This window comes from Lonchura striata, chromosome 6, assembly GCF_050655825.1.
Source record: "Lonchura striata isolate lonStrDom1 chromosome 6, ASM5065582v1, whole genome shotgun sequence".
Lineage (NCBI taxonomy): Eukaryota > Metazoa > Chordata > Aves > Passeriformes > Estrildidae > Lonchura > Lonchura striata.
Window position 1 is genome coordinate 22,858,896 of NC_140708.1, and position 23,557 is coordinate 22,882,452.

At 42.9% G+C, this 23,557-nt stretch overlaps 1 protein-coding gene across 2 annotated transcripts; it reads right to left on the reverse strand.

Moving 5' to 3' along the window:
- Positions 1 to 5,154: 5,154 nt before the first annotated feature.
- On the reverse strand, positions 5,155 to 19,566 carry LOC110475679 (annexin A8). Of its 2 annotated transcripts, none has more exons than XM_085583633.1 (14): positions 19,097 to 19,566; positions 17,817 to 17,962; positions 17,659 to 17,705; positions 14,298 to 14,388; positions 13,940 to 14,034; positions 12,785 to 12,898; positions 11,953 to 12,043; positions 11,271 to 11,350; positions 10,591 to 10,650; positions 10,000 to 10,093; positions 8,116 to 8,211; positions 7,814 to 7,872; positions 6,849 to 6,971; positions 5,155 to 5,537 (listed from the first exon to the last, which is right to left on the reverse strand). In XM_085583633.1, coding segments are annotated over exons 1-14 (1,155 nt in total). In that variant the 5' UTR covers positions 19,099 to 19,566; the 3' UTR covers positions 5,155 to 5,480. The 2 variants fall into 2 exon arrangements, with proteins under 2 accessions (XP_085439759.1, XP_085439758.1); XM_085583632.1 differs by lacking the exon at positions 19,097 to 19,566 and adding an exon at positions 18,443 to 18,858.
- Positions 19,567 to 23,557: the final 3,991 nt, after the last annotated feature.

Here is a 23,557-nt window from a genome sequence, read left to right on the forward strand (position 1 = left end):
TTATTTGGGAGTCAGCTGTTAGAAAATATATTACAAATGTAAAGACATATGATCTTGTCAAGCTCTTCTCTGAAGGTAGCATGGTTTTCAGTATCCTGCCTTCTCTGACCAGTCTTTCCAGATTGGCAGGAATGAGAGACAATCAGTGTGGTTGTGGATTTCTTACAGGATGATTTAGATGAAAGAGAGAGAATCTACAAGCTTACTGTAGTGCTTAAAAAGTACATGATATTGGCTCGCCAATTTAACTGTAGACAACACCTGGTGCTTCAGAAGAACTCCATCTTGTGCTTTACTGCTTTAAAATTCTATTTATTTAACAGCTTCTATAATGGATTTTAAACACTTTCCTGAAATTAATCAATTTAGCCTGACTACAGACAGTCCCAAAGATTTATCTCTATGTGGCTTTTACACTTAGCACATTACCCAGGGTAACACAGTTGTGGCTTAGAAATCCAGAGTTATCACATCTGTCTTGTGCAGGGGTTTTCTTTCAGTCCCAGAAGGAGGACAAGCAGTGAAGAACAAGTGAACACAGAATCACAGAATGATTTGAAAGGGACCTTTAAAGGCCATCCAGTCCAGCCCCCTTGCAATGAACAGGGACATCTACCAGATCAGGTTGCTCAGAACCCCATCCAACCTGAACGTTCCCAGGGATGGGACATCCAACACCTCTCTAGGCAATCTGTGCCACTGTTTCAGTTCTGGCAAGGCTAGAAATGGACATCAGCTGTAGCTGTACTTCTCCTATTTCTTGTTTGAACCTTTGGGGATCCATTTAAACTCTAAAATTAGACCCCCAACACTGACCTCTTCTGTTAGAGAAGATTGCTAGTGACATTTAAAACAATGACTCCCCCCTCCTTTTTGAAAAACATCAGCCTTTATTTTGGCTAAAATAACAAGGGGCCTTTCAGCTTAGTGGCTAAACTGAGAAACTGAGGGGGAAACTGTGGTTCTCTGCATTAAGCTAAAATAGAATTTCAGGAGATATTTCAGAAGTAAAAATAATGTTCTCAGGCAAACTGAATATTAAAATTTTCCCCTCCAAAACATAATGTTTAAGCTTCAGATTAAGTAAATCTTTTAATAATTGTTTTTCAGCTTGAATCAGCCTTAAAAATAAAGTTGCCATTTTAAAATCAATAGATGTAAATGTTGACTTTCATTTCCCCCCATTTTTCTGCCTGATATCAATTTATAAGATCAGTTAAATTTCATTTATGTCCACCAAATGCCTATCTTTTCTGTTAATATAGTATTGCCAATAATATTTTGCCCAGTGCTGATTGTGAGTCTGTGCTTCCCTAGACCATTGCTACACATGACTCAGTTCCTGTTTGGACTGTAATTCAATTTCAGAGCTCAGTGCCATCTATAATTCCAAAGAGCAATTTCAGCTGAAATCCTAAATTGAATTACAGATTCATATTGCATTGCTCACTATTTATTAATAATATTGTGCCTACAACATATCCTGTTCTTCATTGCCACAGAAAGAACAGTACTGGTTCCTCTGTGTGATCCAGAGCTATTTATTTTTCCAAATGCTAGGTTCCTGCATGTACAGAACCTGCAGACATGTGTGTTTCCTTTGTAATAAGTACTTTTATCTAGCCAAAATGCAGAAAAGGTTTCTCAGGACTACACTTGGATGTACCATATGACTTCTGTATCACAGAAAATTATCACCATAAGTATTTCTTTGCAACTGGAAGAATGCAAAGTATTATGGAATAAAGTGCCTGTAAACTTTTAACTCCCATATAGGGACACTCTTAAATGTTGGGCACATAACTTTCAGTCAGAAATGCCAACTCTAAGCCTCTGAGAAGTCCAAGACATGATACTGACACATCATGGCTAACTGAGATTTGTAACAGGAAGAAATGCTGGGGAAACATAAACACAGCTTGAACAAGTAATACTTCCTTCCAAACAGACAGGAACCCAAGTCCTCAGGATTTGCTGTTTCTTCTCAAAGGACAGTCAATTGCAAGCCCCAATTTGTTAATTATTTTCTGCAGCCTAGCATAAAGTTTTTAGTGAACAACAAGAACTACTGGCAATTTCTTGGAATGTCAGGGATGAGTTCTTTGGGTTCAAATGTATGACACCAGAAAACGGAACAATAACTACTTGCAAGGCCAGGAATGTTTGCAGTGAGGGGGGAGATGGGGAATTGGAGTGATTTTGCTTGCTGCACTGTGTCAAACAAAACATCTCTTGGTGCTGCAGCATCCCAGGCATGGGGATGTTCTGCAGTTATTGACCCCAGACACTAAAGAAGTGAAGAGTCTTTGGAGTCAGCTCAGGCATTTGGGTTCAAGGCATAAATTGAAGGAAGGACTGACAGGTCTTCGGCATACTCCCATCTTAGCATCTTACAATTTGCTGCTATCTTCCCAGCAAAGGGGATTCCACACAGTAATCCCTGAGGAAGGTGTATATTTTATGATCAGATGGCCACCTTGCCAGAAAAACAGGCTGCTTAAAGATAGCCAGCCAGCCAGCCAATAAGCCATCACACAAGGAGATTTCATTATCCCATCCGGGTATCTGTGGCAAGCAGTATTTAAAAACTGCATTTTACATTAATACATCAACACTAATTTACCATTTATTTATTAATTTAAGAATAAACAATAATCAGCAGGTTCCATTCAGGAGGGCTCCCATCTGCCCAGGAGTGAGGGTGCTCTGCCCTTTGAGCCTCCCTTCAGCCCACCCCAGAACAAATAGTGGAGCCATCCATGGTAGCACAGTCCACCTTCCCTTCCCCCAGGCCACACACTGTGCTGTTCAGTGTTTCGGCAACCCCACCCCAGCTCTGCAGAGAAGGGCTGGCTGGGCAGCCTCAAAGATGCCCCAGTGTCAGCTCTGGTGCCTCAGGCCAGGCTCTGGCCCGGCCCCACCCCAGCCCTGCTCGACAGTCTGTGTGCTGCTGAGCCAACCCCAGGGGAAAAGGAAGACTGAACATCTTTCTCAGATTATTTCCAGCCCTTGAAACACTTTCAACACTTGAAACATGAGATGGTAAAGAGATCTCCCACTTTGCCTAAGATATCTACTATTCCCTTCTTCCACTTCCTGACAGGAACAATGTTCTTTTAACCCTCAGTTTGAACCTTTTAACATATTTTATCCAAAAATTACTCCAAACTGTGGCAAAATAGAAATACAAGTGAAGCCAAACCAATCTAACATTTTCTTTTCCTTTCAGAAGTCACAGTGTTGACACACCTCTTAAGAAGCAGGGCCTTTGCTTGCCTGTGGCTGCCCTCCTGGGTTTCAGGTCACATCTGCTCTGGGTTTCTGGGAGAATTAAGCAAGACTAAATGAGATCAGCTTTCTCTGGAACAGAAACTCTCAGGGGTTAAACATGAAGTATGTGCATTAGCATCCTATCTGGAAATCAGGAACAGAGCTAACAGTTGGAGACAGCTATTCCTAGGTACACCTGGGTGTGAGCTGAGCTGAGCAGAGAGCCGAGGTACCCACTTCCCCCAAGGCTGTAGCACAGCTCCTGCTGTGTGTGCTGTGTCTCAGGACACACGGCAGCCACCCGGGAAACAGCAAGGTGGCATTAGTGATATCCCTGGAGACTCCCTGCATATGGGTCTTTCTGGAGCACAGGAGGAAGAAAAAGACTGAAATTAGGCAGCAGAAGGCCTGCACCACTCCTGAGCATTTTTTACACTACCCCTGTTACTTTTTCCTTGCCAAGCTTTTATCTTGATTTTTGTGCAATAAAATCATGTTAATAAAACTGTGAATTAATAGAAAGGCCCTAAGTCAATATTTGCATTTAGAAAAGACTGGTTAGAACAGCTTAGGAATTGATCCTGATTTATTAAAGCACCTGTTCACCCAGGGAACATTTTAGCAGCAATCAATATGTAATTAAATCTTCATTGATGTTTTACAATTGTTTTGTTTCCCAGCAATTACAGTGATAGAATCAGCTTCCCCTGGTTGTTTCTCTTTCCAGCTTTACTACTGATCTCTTGTGAGCATTCTGGCAACTCACTTTACATCTCCCAAGCTGTTATTAATAAATTGGGATCACAATCACAGTGAAACAGCTCTAATCTAATGTTTGTTAGAACAAATGACTGAAAAACCAAGTGGGACCAGCAGACGGGACATGGCAGTCACCGTCCTTTGGTGCCCACAGGTGGCCCATGTCCCTCAAAAACCAAACCCCACTTTGATGCTCACCCAGACCAGGCGAGAAACTGGGATATCACTGAAAAGACAAGCATTTAAAGGGACAGAGACTGAAACCACCTCCTCTTTGTGCTCACGTGAGGTGTGTTGATACCCTGACCTCAGGACCCTTGTCTGTGTCCTGGACTCATCAAAACCTTTTGACCTTGCCACTCTCATGGCACTGATTCCTGCTAATCTCAGCAGTGCGAGGAAGGGAGCACCCCTCAGCCAAAACGTTCACCCATTTGATCGGAAAAGCTCCTTTACTGAACACATTTACTGAAAGCCTTTTTGTAACTACACATTTAAAGGATTGTTTTAAGCATGGAGAACCAGTGGTCAAGGCAGACCCAAACTCCTCAAAATTCTCAGACTGTTCTATCTGTATCACTGTTCACATTTGGGGTTTAACTCGGCCCCCTGGTGGTGCAGTCATAGGGTTTGAAGGCAATTTTGGAAGGAGACCGCTGACTACTGAGAAGATACCGTGACACCAGAAGGAGAAACAGGTCTGCTCCCATGGGCAGGGTATCCTGTGTTCACCAAAACCAAATCATCCATGCCAGTTTTGATTCCCCCATGGTCTGACATTGCTGTGGGGACCTGAACTTGCTGGTCTTCCCCAACACACAAGTAAGGAAATTAGGCATAAAGCCTTCAACTTTCACATGCTTGCAGCCAGCTTGGCTCTGCCATTCACTGCTCCTTGGGGAGCTCCCTGTGAAATTATATAGATAAGGCTGCTAAACTACTGACTCTGGCACCAAGTTCTTGGTTTTGACCCATGCCCTAAAGCCTTATTAATATCTGGGACTCCTTCCAGACCCATCCTGCAAGCATCAAACAGCCCTGCTCTACCAGCTGGTCCTGGTAAAATTAGCACAGCTTCAGGGCAGCCCAAGCTTTGTAGGGTTGTTCAGACTTGTGAAACAGCTATAGAGTGTTTAAAAGAACCTTTAATTCCATGTCAAAGTGCCATCCTTCACCATCGGTTAAAATAGAAGGAAAATGTCAAAGAATAAAATGGAAACAAGAAATTAACATTCCCCCTTGTGTTTGAAAAACTATTTGGGAAGTGGATAGTATTCAATGTGTAATGAACATCCACATCCTTCAGAGTGCTTTAGATATCTCAGCCATTCATTTGATCTTCTTTCCCCCCCAGACTTGGATCAATGGAGAGATTTTCTACATTTTCAGACCCTTGTTCATGGTTAAATCTTCTCTCTGTATCCTTTTTAACATCTTCCTCCTAGAGTCTGTCAGTCACTGCCACAGAGATTCATCAAAGCTGTCTTGTAATCGCCACTGGTATCCTCCTGACAGGAGAAAATATTAAAAAATAGGTGAGTATGGAAGTTCCTCTGCATGCTCCAAGTGCTGACGTTGTCAGTCTGTGGAATATGCCCACACAGGAAAATGACTTTGGAAAGAGCAAGTCAGACTTCAGCAGAGTTGCTGCCAGCTGACACACCATCAAAAGCGACCAGAGAAATGAGGCTTGTAGCTACCACCTGAAATAACATTCATCAAGTCCAATTTTTTCCTTTGGAATGCAGGTGAGAACGTGATCAAAGTTCTGTCCCACAGAGCAGCACAAAGTCAGCACAAATGACAGCAAGCAAACCTGTTGTGTTCAGATTTTTTTGTCCCTGGGTATTTATGTAGCACCTCTTCCCTACAGGAAGGGAAAAGTATAGTTAGCCCTGACACATGGCATTTTTAAAAAAGCCTCAAATGTGGTCATTTTGGTCTAGTAGTACTACATAAAATATTCACTAGGTAAAGAAAATTTCCTCCCTCTGAATGTTTTGTGGTGACAGGTGTAAAGCTAGTTCCACTTCTCAGAAGGAATGAATATTCTGTACAGACCCTTGAAGACTGATCATTAATCAACATGACAGACACTGACAGTGTCAATTATAAGAAGGGCCCTTCATTACAGAACCAGACTTCCCATAGGGACTGCTAAGGACAGGGCTTCTGTGCCATTTGCACAGGGACAGAGGAATGTCCCAAAGTCCTGGGGACGAATGGTAAAAAACAGCATTTCAGCACTAACAGGGGAGGCACGTTCACTCAGAGCTGAAACTACAATGCTACAATAATCTTGACAATGTTCAGTTTCTGAACCTATCTCATCACCAGTGTAGACCAGGCTTTCACCTGTGATAAGGCCGCAAAAAAACCCCAAACAACAGGAAAAGGAACAAAATACCTCAGCATTATTTTGATGTATATGGATGGCACTGGCTTGAGGTAGTGAAGGATGACAGAGAAAAGAAAATGGCACAGCAGTGTAACAGCTACAGGATAGGTATAACATGAATGATTCATTTAATGTAGATTTATCTAGAATGTCATGCAGTGCATGGATACAGAGAGAATCCTAGTGAAAAGTCTCCTTGGGTTTGCTTTGTCCAAGTCACTGACAGAGAGCATATGGTCTAACTCACCTTTCAGACAAATGTCTCTCAAGGACATGGCTGTTAACAGGCCTAGTGAAGGAGAGCCATGATCATAGCAGAAATGAAATTGTTACTGCAAACAACCATGGAAGCATCCAACACTGCTGGAAAGATTAGGAATACATGCAATGCCTGAGAACATCATATCAAGATTCTGCTTACCAAAATCATAGTGGAGAGAGACTTTCCTGCAATACGCTTGAATTCAGGCTTTATAAGATTTAGGTCAACTTCACTTCGAGAAACAAGCACCCTTATCAGAGTCCCATCATCGGTGCCAGCCCCCTGGAATAACAGATACAGCAGTCTGTGATGGTACTGGTGTTCAAGGGATAAGTTGTGCAAACTAGTCCAGGGCAGGAGGAATCAGCTCTCTAACACCACTTGGCACTTCTTGTGTGGAACATCTGCATCTTTTTCAGGAGGACCCACCCTCACACCCCTCCCAGAGGCCACTGCCAACACCACAAGCCCACCATGGAGGTGTGCACAAGTTTTGCACAAGTCAAATGCAAAAGCAAACATACTACAGAGGTAGGAGTTGGTACTGAATACAGACTGTCCCTCTGCAGAATCATCCTGGCAGTGTTTGGCTTCAACCAATATTGTTTAATCACTCACAGGAAAATTAAGATCACACCAATAACAAAACTGTTATCTCAGCTTTTCAAAAGGATTGGAGAGCTGACATCTTGTACATGCCAGTTTAGTATTACAGGGGCACAATCTGCAAATACCTTATGTGACCCCATTTGAAACTCTCATTTTATACTGCCATTGAAAGAATTGCTTCCTAAAAAGAAAATACTGCGTTCCTATCTATTTAAATGGAAGGCAAGTCTTCACCATAAACAACCTCCTAGAAAAGCCTCTTTTTTCTGTGTTCCAGAAAGGGCCTGGGCTCCTTGCAGACTCTTAAGCCAAAAAAGCCAGACTCCCTTGTTATCTGGAGTTTAAAGGGTACTTTTCTTCTCAGCTGTTTGAAAGGATTCTGCTATTATTTGAAACAATTGCACTAAACCTGCTGTATTTCACCAAAACCTTGGCTTTTCTAGTTTGAATTAGTGGAAGCCAGGTTACAAGTTAAGTCTGTATGAAAACCAGTGTGTTGCAATGGAGAGTCTTACCTTTAAAGCATTGTACAGCCTCTCTGCAAAGTAGCAATGGACGTTCCTGGTGCATTTCACTAGGCATATAAAAAGCTCAGTAAGAATCAATGGTAATTCCAGCCCAGGGCAGGAGGTGACTGAGATCCTTCACGCATCCATTAATTCAGGGTGCTCCTGGAATCTGAGTTTATCTTATCCAAGAGGTCCCCCTTACTTCATACCAGACACCTTTTTAAAGCAGATCCATCTAATATAAGTCAGCTACTGCAGAAGAAAAGGTATCATACTCTGACAAAACAAAGGGAAAGGTCACCACTTACCAATAGCCAGCATGGCATCCTCAAGTGAACCACGAATTTCACTCTTGATAGAGTCTTCTATGCTCTTGCCAGCCAGTTTCTGGTATTCTTCAAACACTGAAACACAAGAACTTATATTTGAAACACAAAGAACTTATATTTTTTTACCAAGTAATCCTTGAGGCATTTTGTGCCCAATATTTACAGGCATTACTTGTGTGGCAATATGAAAACACAGATTCTGCAAAAGCAATGGACACATTTGCACCAGCTTTAGGAGGCTTTAATCAGCATCAGAAATCATGTTGGATACAAAGATAGATGTTAACATTTACAAAAAGCCCAACCATTCATGTTTCTTAATTCCCTGACTTCAGGTAATTTCTGTCACCTCAAGTTTTTGTGGGAATCTGACCCTTTATTGCTGTCTTTAACCACAGACAATAAAGCAGACAACAAAGTTAGGCATACCTTTGGTCTTGTGGTTGTTGATGTCATTTGCTTCAGGAGCCAAAATAAAATCAACTTAAATGTAGGAAAATGCAGTTCACAGCCCATGGACTTTAAAATGATGACAACACCATTTGGGGAAACTTATTATCTCAACCACAATTTAAAATAAAAACAACTGAGAAAAGATGAGCAAAATACAGGTACAGATTCCAAGATATTTGAGTTCCTACAGTAACAGAAGCTCAACAACAGGGCTGTTGCTTGCCTTATACACTTTGGATACTTCAAGGCTTAGAAACAGAGATATCTATTTTTACTTCTAACTTTCTAGGACTAACAAAGAAGGAAAACTGCTATGTAATGCAACAGACATCTTAAGAAACTTCACTCAGCATACAAGATTATCAATACTCAAGACACTTTGGGGAAATGGAATACAGAACAGACAGATGGTTACAAACTTCTCAACTCAAACTACTCTTTTTATTAAAAACAAATTTTAAAAGCTGCAATAATTGGACTCAGATCTTAAAGACAAATAGGTACAGGCAGCTGTGGCACAGAAGAAATTGCTTAGTGCCACAGTAGGTTCAAAAGACTGGTTGCATTATCATGAGAGGTGAAATTAAATTCGTAAAGACAGATACAGACAAATACTATAGAGACCACCTATTTTTGTTTCTCTCGTTTATTTTTTAAGTGACCTTGGGAGATTGAATTTGAAACACAAGGGGGAGCTGGCTTCCAGGGCATAGAAGCAGCTGCAGAGGCCTTCAGCTTAGAAAAAGCTCAGGCGTATCTGGTTTATTTTCGGCTAAATTTATAACTTTAGGTTCACCTGATTCACACAGTACTTGATATGCTTAGATTCAGCCAACATAACAAAATCTGTTATGCCTCAAAAGCATTGAGATGACAAGGTTTGGTCTCTGCTGAATGGACAGTGGGGAGCTGAGGTCTCAGCTGGAGCAGGGCTTGTGTCTTCCCTCCCAGCAGCCTCTGATGCCCTCAAGAAGACCTGGGGCAGAAATGCAGGCTGCACGCTGTGATTCTTCAGCACCGAATAACCAGCTACTTTTTTAGTGATTTTTTTTTTCCCCGTAGGAACCCATATCCAAGGGAACATGTCTGTTCACCACATGCTCCTACTTAATTTTGATGGTACTCGGCCACTTCTTGAATTTATAAAAACAACTACCCAGTTGTCACCACTGTATAGGGACTCCTGGAAAAGCCACTTGATTTTCAGCAGAACTAAATCTTCATAATCTTTCACAAAATCTCCTGGCAGCTTTTGGTTACTGAGTGACCAGAAATTAGAAAACAGGCTCAGGTAGTTATTTCTGACCACTCATGTCTCTCGTCTATAGCCCCACCTCTCTTTGACTAGAGGGATTTCTCATTTTGGAGGCTTGGGAGTGTAGTGATGGTAATGTGGGCTCTGCTCCATACCTTTCATCAAGTGTGTGGCACTCCTTTTGCACAAGATGGTGATGAACTGTATCTCATCAGTGCCCCGTATCTTCTCTCCAGCAGCATAGAGAGTCTGTAATTTAGCACACAGTCATTAGCGAGCTGTTCTGTGTGTGCAGCTGATCAAGGATCAGAGCTTGGCTGAAGGCGTGGCTGGGGTAAAGGGGTTTGGAGTAACTGAAACCACTGTGTGAACCAGAGTCTTCTAGAATGGCTGGTTATGAAAACCTTTCTGTCTTCTAGACAAATTGAACATCCACTATCTCCATCCTTTCTACCCTTCCTGCAGCAGCTGGAACACTTGAGGTTTCGTCCCTTTTCTCTGCTCTTCCACTCCACCACAGCTATATACTTTCACATATCAAAAGCAGATGAGCCAAAGCCCAGGCCTCATCACTCTTTGAAATGCAGAGCTCAGCAGTGCAGGCAAAATTGAAAAACCCTATGTTACTTAAAGATAAGCCCACCCCAAATTATTGTGACTCCAACCCTCTGCTGACACTGAAGCACTCTGAAGTTCAAGAAGGTGGGAATCCAGGCATATCAGTGATCTCAGATATTTGAGAGTACCTCTGCATCCTGAAGAGCCAGGGCTGTGTCCACATAGAGGGTGGCATTGTCCCTTTCACCCTATGAGCAGAAAAAGAAGGATAACAATTTTGTCTCATTAATATTTTTCCACAAAGAAGGATCAGAGCATTCATTCTGATCAAAGATAAATTATCTTCTCAGCTATCAATTTCTGCAGAGTACTCAAGCAGTAATATTTCAGACAGCACAAGTGCTAACTCCTTCCTTGAAAGGTGCTGAAATCAGTCATATGAAGCAGAGTAAAAAATTGTTCAGTTATTCTGCTACCAGGCAGGAAAATTCAAAAAATGTGGTAGGGTAAATGCACTCAGCATTGAGGGCACAGACCCTGGAAAAGTGGAGCATCCTAGTGGAGTGGCACTTTTTTAAAGACCCTTGCAGAGTACACTGGCTTTACACATATGTGAAAGTCAGGTGTCTCTCTGCAGGAGAGCTGGCTGTAAGTTCTCAGCTCTCTCAGTGCTGCTAAGGGAGAGAGATTTCCCTGCTTCAGTCACACTGAAGCTGAAACAGATCCAGTCCAAGTGACATGGTTGTCTCTGCAGTTTATCTGGTGATCATGACTGTACTGGCTCTCCTATTGCATGTCTTCTCCAAAAAAGAAGAGAAAAGTGTGAAGAACCTTTATTTATACCCTCACTTATCTTCTCTAGCATTACCTGAAGAAGGCAAACCAGAATCTGCTCTAAGTAGCCACTCGTTTCCGATTTTATGTCTTGTTCCAGATCAGAACCGTATTCTACCCAAGGGAAAGAGAAGGACAAGGGAAGGATTTGTTATTTATTTAGGTGATACAGTCATGACATTACCAGTAACCCAAGCACACACAGTAGCCTGACACCGAGCAAGAGGGTCATTAAGGAAAAAAAACAGGGATGAAAGCAGCTCACACCCTCTGTGATGCCAGGTCAGCATTTGCATCCAGCTGAGTCACTACCTCCCCTGATGTCCAAGAAATAAACCCAGAGCTAATTTTAGAGGTATAGTTGAAGGGATGAACAAGATAAAATATTTACAAATACATATTTGACAAATTCCCATCTATTTAATGGAGAGAAAAGCCAAGTGCACAGCTATAGTTTTGTTTCTGTTCTGACAATACTCTGTACCCAAACTGAACCAAATTTGTAATTTGTTGACCCTTTGCTGCAGCTGGATGAAGACCTAGAAAGGGATTTTCATTTTCTCTGAGCATAGCCATTTTCTGTTTGCTAGCTGAAAGCAGAGTTACAATGCTTTTAGAGTTAAATGCTTTTAGAAAAGCCATTTTCTTGCTGACAGTGCTGGCTGGTAACGCCTTCCTGTGCTCTGACCACAGAAATGTGAGCCCCAGGCACTTACCTTCTTTGTACGCCTTGATTATCTCCTTGATCTGCGCTTTTGTCCGAGATGCCAGGATCTCTATGATAACACTTTCCCTTGTTCCCACACCCTATAATAGAAAACACAGTGGAGAAATAAAGGTGGAGAAAGGCATCCAGTCATGGAGGGTGATTTACTGCTAGAGAAGTACAGTTAAGGGAGGAGTTGGATGGCAGCAAAGTCAGGCTGTGTGCTGAGCTGTAAGAAACCATCGTGATGAAAGCTGGAGACACAAAACACATTTGGGTTGAACACGATTTCTTTTACCAAGATGCCTAATTTGTAAAGGATGATTTTATATAACCCTACATTTCCACAATGCTTTTCTGGAGTCAGATCTTTGACAATAGACAGCATTAAAGGAATGGAGGGAGACTAGTGCTTGGCTAGTCAGTCCATCTTCATACCATTTTAACAGACCACTCTGCATCTGAAACTTGTAAAGATACACTACCAATAGGTAGGATCCCAGCTGACCCCAGCCTGGCCCTTGCATTACCACTCCTTGATTCCTTAAAGGTTATGTGGCTCAGCTGGGGCATCAAGGCAGCAGGTTTGGGTGTGAATTTAGTTTTGTTGTGGGCTTTCCAGGCTCTATGAGTCACGTATGTACAGAAACTTTCTTACAACCATAAATATTTAAGCAGCATCTCCCCCCAGAATATTAATAGTACAATTAAGTATTTCTCAAAGGCTACTGCTAATAACAAACTTAACCATGTAACAGTCCAGTTATTAACACTTGCACAAGTGCAGGAAATTAGCACTGTATTTGTGCTATTATTTAAATATCAGCATGCAATTTGCTTACCTTCATGGCATCATATAGCTCCTTGGCATCATACTTGAATGGGGAGTACATCAGAGCTACAATGAGCCTCTCAAAGTTGCCACTCAATTCAGACTTCAGGTTTTCAATCAGATCCTGTCAAATGTGCATCATCACATGGTTACATAAACAGACCCACAGGATCATTTTGCTACACATGCTGCTTCCATCCCCATGGCCCAAGTAATGAAGCTAAATGACAGCATTGTTGATAGCTCATTAAAAAAGGTCCTGAGACTGAAAAAGGCACCTAACTCCAAAATGGGATTTGTCTAGGTGCTTACACATTCCCTGTTTTCTTGATATTTGGGCTTTCTCAATAATTAATTCTGTAGCAAATCTTCCTCCATCCTGCTCAACTCACTGAGCAGAACCAGGTAGCTGAAGGCCTTGCACTGACCAAGGGTGTAGCTTCAGAGAGACTTCCATAGCCTGCATATAAACTTGCACCCAGGACATTTGCAGAATCTGGACTGCAGACTACTTGAAGACCCACTTCAAACTTCCCTTTCACTATAATGCAGGTTTCCCCAGAGTAGGACTCTGATGCAAGCGCTCTATTTATTCATTGTTCCATACCCACCCCCTTCCCTTTCTTAGGCTTTTGCACAGCAGTCCCCTTTCCAGGAAGGACCACAATAGGGCTGAGGGTACATTCTGCTGGTGAAAAAAAATTCCCAATAAAAGAAACAGAGAGACACAAAGGAAAACATAGTTGTCAATAACTGTGGAATTTCCAAACAAGTGGAATTAAATAAGTCCTTAAATTGAACTTTTTTGACATTTAAAAAGGCCTGAAACAAACCAATATTTTACTCAACATGTCACTTAGATGGGTATAAATTTTTGTTACAGCTTCAAATCAATAAGAAACTTCAAATTAAAACTGATTTTTAAAAAGTATTTTTGGTCAAAATGCATTAAAAAAAATTCAATCTTTAGGTGAAAAACATTTTTTCATGGTAAAACATTAATTTTACACATTCATAACAGGCCTTATAAATAGAAATTAGTCTACTTATTTGCAGAAGACCTGCATATGGTTTGCATCATGCTTTCAGGATGAAGTGTATGCCCATTTACTATATCCTGCATGTAGTAAACCAGTGATTGAATAGGGCTTTGTTTTGGAAGAACCTTTCCAAACTGTGCTTTGAAGGATTTAGCAATCTCTTGACGCTGCAGATTGCTCCTCTTGGTTAGGACATCAATAATAGCTTGTTCATCAGTCCCTGTGGAAAGCAACAATAAATCATAAATACAGTGCACAGAATAAGCTGAGACTGGTCCAAAAGCCCAATCTGAATATTCAGACAACCATGTCTCATTCACTGCCTTTATGTAGAAGTTTAAGTACATACTGAGGAAACTTAAATATTAGTTTTTCACAGTAAAAAATAAGTGATATCTCTGGGTGCAAATTTCCTAAGGAATTTATTTCAACTTTGCAATTATAAGAATATAGAATTTACATATGTGGTTGGAGTCAACTCACCCAGCCCTTTCATGGCATTGTACAGAGTCTGAGCATCAGGTGCAGCATTAAAATGTAAAGCACCTGCCACGGACCTGCCCTCTGCTTCACTCTGAAAGAAGAAGAAAAATACACAACTTTCCACCACTGCTTTTCATCAGCTGAAGAAAAAGTATTTGAAAAGTACATGAACACTATTTATTGCCTACACATGGTGAAGTCACAGAAAATAGGAGAGACTGGCCAGAAGTTTCTTAGCAGAGTAAAAAGAGAATACAGGTTTCTCTCCATAGAGAACACAAGTTTCCTGTTCCCTCCTGCCTGTACCAGCCTCTGCTGCTGGCAGGAACATGAAGTGCAAAGCATGGCTGACAGTGCTGCAAGCATTGTGAGGTCAGGCAGTCTGGCAGAAAAAGCACAGACTGTAAGAGACTGGACTTTCCTATTCACCTCTTAATTACAGTCCTTCGTAGCATGGATGCTATTGTATCATACTGCATTTCTCAGTGGGTTGGTGCAGGGTAGCTTTTAGACAGCTTTTTGAATTCCTGAAATTGTCTTATTCTCATAGACCATTTTTTTCAGCAGCTGCTGCTGCACTTCTGCACGGTTTCAAGAAGGGAGCATCTCCACTGGAAGGATTTGGGCCAAAAGACTACTTTGAAGGAAGAGATCCATATGGAGGAGTGGAGGTTTGATGTTGTTCCCTTTACCAAGAATCAGATACAACTACACAAGAATCCTCCTAACAAACCCCTAAGGTACTGTAAGTATCAATCCCAGGGCATAAAAGACACACTGACACTTATTTTAGTCACCATAAGGTAGTAGGGCTATCAGTCAGAACCCAGGTATAATTTAACAAAGCTAGTAGTCAAGGAACTGGTTTGAATATATTGTCACATCTGTCACAAGCTGGTCCTGTCAATAGGGGAGTATATGGGTGGGTAGGCATGAAGAATCATCATCACTTTATTACAATAATAGACACAATTTTCCCCTTCCCAGAAGCAAGGATATTTAAGTTGGAAACTACTATATTCTCATAAATTTGTCTTTAGAGGCAGGGTTAATATTAACTAATTGTATCAGTATGATCTGATAAATATTTTAATGGGGATGGCTTCACTTTGAGATAAAAATCAGAGATTATAGATCAGAAGGAAGCATTAGGGTTGTCCCACCTCACTTATATAACATGGACCACCGAGTGCCACCCATCAGCCTCCTGCTATGATGCAAATCCCTTCTGCTCTAACTTCCCATGTGAAAGAGAACCAGTGGATACAACTGGCACGTTTGCATGGAGCAGTGACAATGAGGAGTACTGAGAGAGGCATGTTCAGCAATCAGCAAGACTTGGAAAATTTTGCTTTACAGTCAGCACAGAGACACTCCTGCACCACCACAGCTTGCTCCCAGCAGAAACAGCAGCTGTGAAGCAAATGGTGTCAACAAGAAACTTCACAAGAGATGCAGTTTTGAATCCCAATGGTCACTGAGCAGCAAGTTTAAGGCAGAGGTGAAGCTGTCACTGCAGAAAAAAAACAATGACAGAGCAGGTGGCATTCCCACCTCCAACAGTTTGTCATTGGCATGGAAGAATTTAGCTGAGCTGGAAGGACCATTTCAAGTGTTCCTTTTCTAGCCCTCTGCCAAGATGGCCAGCACCATCACAGCTTCTCTGGGAAGCAGGTTAGACCCATCCATCTGAGCTTGCTTTGAAAAGGATGGTCAATCCTCTCCAGCTGCATGCAAGGGCCCTGTGAAGAAACCCCGAAACATTCTGGACCCATGCCTGGTGACTCAGTAAAAGAGGGAGTACAAAGCTTAGCTTTCATTTGGAGGCAGTGGAAACAAATTAAACAATGATCTTTTTTGGTACTAATTCCGATAAACAGATATGGCCCTTCCTGGCTTGAGTCGCACATTGGTGACTCACTCATGCACCTCATTCTCTGTGCCCATAGATTTTGCACCACAAGTACAATTGCACCAGCTTTTCAGAAAATCCCTGTCCACTTTGGTCTTGTTTCCCAGCTGAGTTAATCCTACAACTCTCTAACTAAAACTACTCAAAGCGTTTGTGCTCATGTAAATATAAATAATTGGCATGAAAGTAGCAGAAGCAGTGTATCTTACAGCTGATGCTGTGAAAAGTTTTACCTATAAATGAAAGGAAGAAGGAATAAAAGTTTTACTACCAAAATATTTTCAAACCTAAATGATAGGCATTTTTTTAAAAAGCTGGAATCTGAGGACATGTTGGGTTACTATTTGCATTTTGTTCAGTCAGTATTTTCTAAGCAAGTTTCACATTTTTTCATTCCTTTTGCTTTTGAACTGTATTTTTTAATGAAGGGTTCAGAAAACCAAACTTTTTCCCCATCCTTCTTTGGACCTCTCAGTTTCTTCTCATGCTTCCACCCCCTAACAACACCAACTGGTACGAGATCACTGGAGTTTAAGGGCTTTTCTCATTCTAATTTACAAATTATTTCCATCTTGGGGGTAGAGACTAGATCATCCAAAAGGAAAATAATTAAATGAGAGCTACTCCAAGCTTGAGAAAATAATCTGGTTTATTATACCAAACTTCCAAAGGAAATAGGAAGGCAGAGAAAACTCAGAAGGAAGATTACAATTTGAATGTTTCTGGGGAAAAAAAATATTTTGAAACCTGGGAGTAAACCTAGCCTCCCACAGAGGCTGATGGGGGAGGTGGCACCAGGGCTACCTGCTGCCTGGTGTGAGCCAGACCCCAGGTGCTGCCTCAGCACACCCCATGAGCTTCTCCCCATCCCGCCACATTCCTCCCAAAGCCAGAAGCATTTACAAGAGAACATACACAGCATTTCTGGCTCCTGGCAAAAAGACAGGCTGTTCAAGACACATTATTGTTGCAATATTAAAAACCCACCAAAGATAGACATTGTGGCTTGACCATATCTTTCTCGGTGAGCACAGCCTGCCAGCACAACAGGGGACCAAAACTGGGGACAGGCCAGCACCCTGAACTCACTGCCACAGGACAAGGGAGCAGGCAAGGAGCGCACGGCTTGCAGACTTCAACAGTGTAACTTTGTTGTTGCATGGTCCCATCTCCCCATGAGCACAGGGATATAAACACCCCCTGCACCTCTCTCAGCTAAGGATACAGATGGGATCCGCTCCTCTTCCTATAGCCAGCAACCATATGAACACCCTCCTTCATCAATGTTTTTGAAGTGCAGAATGCTATTTTACAGCCAGAAAAACAGTAAAAAGGTCTTTCTGATTTTTAAAGGAAACTGTTCATTCACACACAGGGCCTGATACAACTTATAAGCTACCTTATTACAGTGCCAAAAATCTTCAGAATGTCAGTATATCCTCTACTTACCCAGGCCTTCCACCATGCCATTGTGGCCTCAGTAGTGTTAGCTGGGTCTGTTGATGAAGAAAACCACACATATCACACCTCAAAGTTTGGGAATCTGAGATTTGAAGGGAGGCATAGGGAGGAGAGGAAGAAAAAAAAGTTCTTTTCAATAAACTTACCACAAGAAAAATGGAATAACTGTACTCCTCTGGAGGCTTGTTCCCTCTGGAAGCCGCAGAATGTAACTGGCCTCTCAGGCACACGCAGGTATAAAGCATCCTTATCTAGAGATTCCACAGGGCAACACCCTCTGACATGGCTCAACCTGTTTTTCACATATGAGTTTACAGGGAGAGATCAAGTTGCTTAATAAACGAAGCTTCCCTTGTGAGGAGGCCTAAATTCAACCTTGTTGACTCATTGTAATTTTTCCATGGCTTCTCCCAATACACGCCCTTCCCTGCTAACATTTTGGCCTCTGGCACAGATACAACATACAAATTACAACCAGGTAATTTCTCAGCATGAAAGAGACTAGATGAATTCAACTATAATTGAATTAGGCATTTACTATTACCAACTCTTTCTATTTCTGCTAATCTGGAACACTGCCAAACAGAATTCTAGAAACATAACATACCTTCCTCTCCCTCCTTTCAAAAACTTAAAAAAACCTCAAAGCCAGAAAACCAAAAAAATTCCAAACCAAACAAACCACATACCCAGCCAAACTCCGTATCATCAATATCCTACACCTTACAGTTTAGCTCAATAAAGCAGAGACTTAGGTCCCCAAATCCCATACCTAGACTTCCGCAGCATGAGTCACAAATGGTCTCTAGGGTAATGTAGGACCAACACATCTAAGGCTAACAAGTTTGAGTAATGACAACCCCAGCTACGTATCATAGGGCTTGCAGTAGCTGTTGTGGCATGTTAAGGTTTAGGAGCCGAGTGCAAAACCTCTTTTTTTCAAACAAAAAAGAACTGAGTTGAACAGCTTCTCATACTTTAATTTGGTGAAATGTTTCTGTGAAATCATCTGAAATACCTTATGGCTGTAGCAATATTTTCCTGTCTAGACTTTTGTCAGAATCTACCCATTTATTTATTTATTTGCAGTGGAAAGCTGCCTTGATGGAAACATTCCCACCAGCTGTATCTTAACCCTTGCTATATAGGAGCTTTGTGCTCTCCACATTTACAGACTCACGAGGGATGCTGGGTAAACACCAAGCTATGGGCCTCTCTTGTTTCCTTCCCTCACACTGTGATTTCACTTAACTCAGCAAGGCCCCGATGGCCTAGGAAGCTGCCCTGGCTATTCCCAAGAGAATGAGCTGGGCCAGCCTCCAGCATATCCATCATATGGCGAGGGCAAGTTGGGAAGGAGGAGATGGCATTGCCCTTGGTGTAACACACATGCTGCTGGGTCTGCACTGGCTTTGTTCCCACTCACATGTGAGAGGCAGGTTGCAAGGAGAGCTCATGAGTGGTCCTTCAGTCCTCCTCCTCCAGGGGTGGCAAAGTGCCTTTGCACACGGGGTGCATCTCTGCTGCCTACACACACATTTCCACCTGTTGGGATAGAATTGGTCAGCTTGCCATGGAGATAAGCTTTCTTGAGGACTCCAAGGACAAATAAACCCTTCTAGGCAGAAAATCACAGACTTACAGCAAACAGCCATAGAGCACAGAGGGCAGCAGAGACCAAACCAGACAGCAAATGGGAAAAGTCTGAGGGGTCATTCTTGCCATCATAAACTAAAAAGGCTGTGAAGGGACAAACCAGGGGATTTTAATGCATAGAAACACTGGCCAGGTTTTAATAAATATGGACAGGCTAGGAAAGGTCTGGAGAACCTGAAATGTGCTGCAAGACTCAGAGCAAGGCTGCACAGACTTAGTATAGACCAGAGCAGTCAGCACTCTCAGGCTAGTGGAGCAGAGGGCAGTCCAGTACCCCTTTTGCTTGTGCAAATATAGTTATCCTGTGCAGCTGTAAACATGGACAGATTTGTCTTCATTGCAGTTCTTGTCCCCCCCCTTAGCACTTGTGCTGTGTGAGAGAGTTTATCTGTGGTTCATGGACTTTACTACTGTGTTCCAGAGACACAACAGCTGTTACAGCACCAGTAAGCAAGGCAAGGCACAACCTCACACATAGCTCAGCAATCACCCTCAGGAGCATGCAGCTCTTTAGAAAAGAGACAGAAGGTGATGCATGGACTCTTCCCAAGTCCAGCTCTCTCACCCTGGCACTGCCCCCCGCCCAGGGGCCATACCTGCATTTCAGGTACTACTCTGTTTTGGAAAGTGAACCCCAAATGCACAAACCAGACTGTCCAGAAACTCTGCTTAACAGAATATTGAGGTGGCTAGAATTTGTCTCAAACAGCGATTGTGTGTGCTTGTACTGCAGTGGACTGTGGTACTCCACAAATGAAGCCTATCTCTAATCTATCTGCAGGGTCAGTCATGCCATGGCTGCAGACACCCACAGTGTGTCAGTACAGTGACTTTCTCAGGCCTCATCCACCAGCCTCCTCCAGGGGCTTTCAGAGTCCCTGCACCTGCTGACACACACCCAGCACAGCTGGCAGCCAGCAAGATTGGGCAGCAGCTTCCAGCAGAACAACACTGTACACCATAATCAGCTTTGGGTTTGCATTTTTAAGCCATTCAGTCTAAATCAATTTTCAGCTAGACAAAATGCAGCAGGCACCAGTACACTTAGCTGGTCTTGACTCCACCCTGAGACTTTCCAGTCGTGAATCACTGACATTGGAGTTGCCCCTGATATGTACTCAGCCAGCACAAAGGGAATAGAAGTCACAATCAGGACTTTTAACAAAAAGGTACCAATAGCCTTAGAAAGATGCATGACTGACATCACTTTAAGAAGCTTTTGCTACCCATTAGTCTTAGGCAGGTTTGCTGTAGGTTGAATGACAGTGGATGGTCTAATTTAGATTGAGGATGACTAAAGTCTTCTAAGGTATAGAGGCAGCCCCTTTTTCCATCTATGAGTTTGTGAAGTCTGGCCCTATGCCTGGAAAGTTTCAGGCCAAGAGCTGACTTCTTTGGAACATGAAAGCCAGTGGAAACCAGGTTCTCAAATGCTCAGCAATTTCCTTTCATGGCTTTCACTTCCAATAAAATCTTTTCAAGACTAACAAAACAGTGCAGTCCATTGGGAATTTCATCCCAAAGTATGCATTTGTTTGATTTTTTTTTCAGCCAGGAACTTGGAAATCAAGTGAGGAAACAGCAGACCAAACACAGAGATATACCACTGGGCAAAGCAATACTACTATTACCATATAACATAAGTAGTTCAATATGAAGAAGAGCATACCCTTTAGACCAAAGAGGAGAGGGATATTCTGGTACAAGGCTACAAAATGGATACCTTTCTCCAACCCAGGCTGTAAGCAGAGCCATGTAGAACTGGAGCTCTGATGAAGACCCATTCAGCAAATGTCAGAATTGATTTTTTTAATGTATAAAAGAAATGACCAAACTCACATAGTACTGTGCTTTCCAGATCTGAACATTACCCTTACACAAGTCTTTTAGCTTTACACCCATTACTAACAGCATCTGGCCCTACCTTCCAGGGCCATAGCCCAGCCCTTGCTGCAGCAGTGCCATGCCTGCAGACAGGCTCACACTCTCACGGTGAAACCATAGGAAGTTTTAAAACCTGCAGGTTTTAAGCCATTGTGTAAACAAGACCAGCCAGGCACCTACCTTCTGCTGCTCCATTTCCCTACCCCTACCACTCCCCTGCCTCTATTTCTTCCTTTTCTTCCTGCTTATCACTCTTAATCACCTCACCTGGAATCAGATCTCTAAATGGAGAGTTGTGTAAATTTGCCAGCGAGCCTACCCAAACAAAGTTATTGTCTGTTTATGAATGAGGTGTCAGCTGGGTGGGGTAAAGTGTTAGATGGGGAAGGCAGCAGTTTAGAGCAAGGAGAGCATCTGTAATGCAAAAATAAAGTTCCTAAAGCCCCACCAAAATTGTACCACTTAGCTCTCTTCTCACCCTGCCATTTCTTCTGGTGCCTTTGAACCATGTTTCACAGTGAAAATGACCCCAAAATAGATTTATTTCCATTTGAAAATCATTATCACAATTTAATTTTTAAGTTGCACTGCAAACAGCTATGAGCCAAGCATAAGAGAAACTTCATCGTGCATGTTGTGGGGCGTGTTCAATTACAAAAGGGTAAAAATTCAGGGCTTGACTCTCCTCAGCACCTCAGTGTCAGTGGTGCCTGTGACCAGAGGTTAGTGAAGGGTGTGGACTTTGTTTTTCCCAGCAGCTTTGCTGCCCAGGAACACTCTGCTGCAGGTGGGAGAACCAGGGTGAGGCACCAACTTGCCCTGCCTCTGCTCTGGCACCGACTCTGGCTGAGCATTTTTCTGCTTGTTCCTTTCTTAGCTAGTTCTGGTGCCAAGGAATTTCTCCCAGTTGCTCTAGCAACCATTCCCCACACAGAGCAGGCAATTGCTGTACTTGTTTAACCCCAAAGGCCAACAAAGAAAGCACCCTCTGAATCAAAATGGTCAGAGACAGCTTGCTTGGGTCTGATGGGGACATGACAAGTACCAGGAGCTCATGTGCCAGCAGAGGGTGGTAGGCAGCATTCAGCAAGTCTTTGAATGCTTGGCTCTGAAGTATTTTGTGTATTTACCTACCAGCCTCTATGGGAATTGTTTTTTATGTTCTTCCTGGTGGAAAAAGTGCAGGTGTTGTACACAATTAAATGCAGTCCTCCTGTTTGAAATGACCCTGTGATGGAGGCAGACTCACACAGAGCAACCTGAGGGAAAGGTAAAAAAGAAAAATTTGCTCACATCCCTGGATGTGTCCGAGTCCAGCTGTTTGTAGCAAGGCAGCAACATGCACTTTACTACTTGTAGTCTCCCAGTTATTTATGTCAGAGCTGAGAAACATCCATAGCCTTTTGGTTGATTTTGGTTCCTTTCCCACTGCTGCAGAATTGCAGTGACACCACTCGAGTCAGCGTGTGGTGTCATGCCAGTCACACAGGTAAATAACACTGCAATGGGTATCCACACCTCTCTTGGTGGATGTTGAAAAGGCATCTTAAAATCTTGCCAAAGGAAAACAAAAGCAGAGACATGAAGAATTGCTTCCCTGTCCTGGAGCCATGGCTGCTGGGCTAGCCCTGGCAGAGAGGCACCATGCACTTTGCTTGGCTGCAAGCACACTGACAGGCTAGCTTTAAACTTATTTCCTGCTGTTAAGTTAGGGCTGCTCCTGAACTACCAAAAATACTGGAATGCCAAACATGAGTCATGTGCTTGGCCAGGAGCAGGAGCCTCTCCAACCTCTGCCCCAGGGGTTGCTGCAAAGGTACCCAGAGAGGAAAGCTGGCAGTGCTGTCTGAAATTGCTGAAACTGCCTGGCCAGGAGGGCTGAGCTGTAGTGTTCCAACAGCCAGAGCTGGGCTCTGTCCGTGCACAAAGGGAAACTGAGGCACAAATGGAGGGTAGAGAAACAGCCATAACTTGCTTGGCCTGCACTAGCCTCACAGGAGGGAAGGAAAGGCACTCCACAAGAACAGCTGTGCAGAGTTTGTTTCCCCTGAGGTGCTTCATCCACCCCTCAGTGCCCCTGTGGGCACCAGCAGGCTGCAGCTCTGACCCATGGGGAGCAGACAACCACCACCCATGCATGGCTCAGGACGAGGAGAACAGGATTAATGAGGGATACAAAACCTCAGCCTCCAGACAGAACTTCCAGGAGACCAAGGCAGAGACACTTCCTGAGACCACCTGGGAAGCATCCTGCCTTCTCTTCCCAGGGTGATGATGGGCCCAGCTGGCTTGGGTTAGAGCAGGGCTGCTCCTTTGCTCCTGTGTATGGCCTGGAGGGAACTGAGAT

What these genes read in the sequence shown, in the direction of transcription:
- LOC110475679 (XM_085583632.1), bottom strand. An exon ending in CAATGCCATGAAAGGGCTGG is followed by an intron (nt 14,035 to 14,297) that starts GTGAGTTGACTC and finishes TGCTTTCCACAG; the next exon opens with GGACTGATGAACAAGCTATT. An exon ending in TGGCTCTTCAGGATGCAGAG is followed by an intron (nt 10,094 to 10,590) that starts GTACTCTCAAAT and finishes GCTAAATTACAG; the next exon opens with ACTCTCTATGCTGCTGGAGA.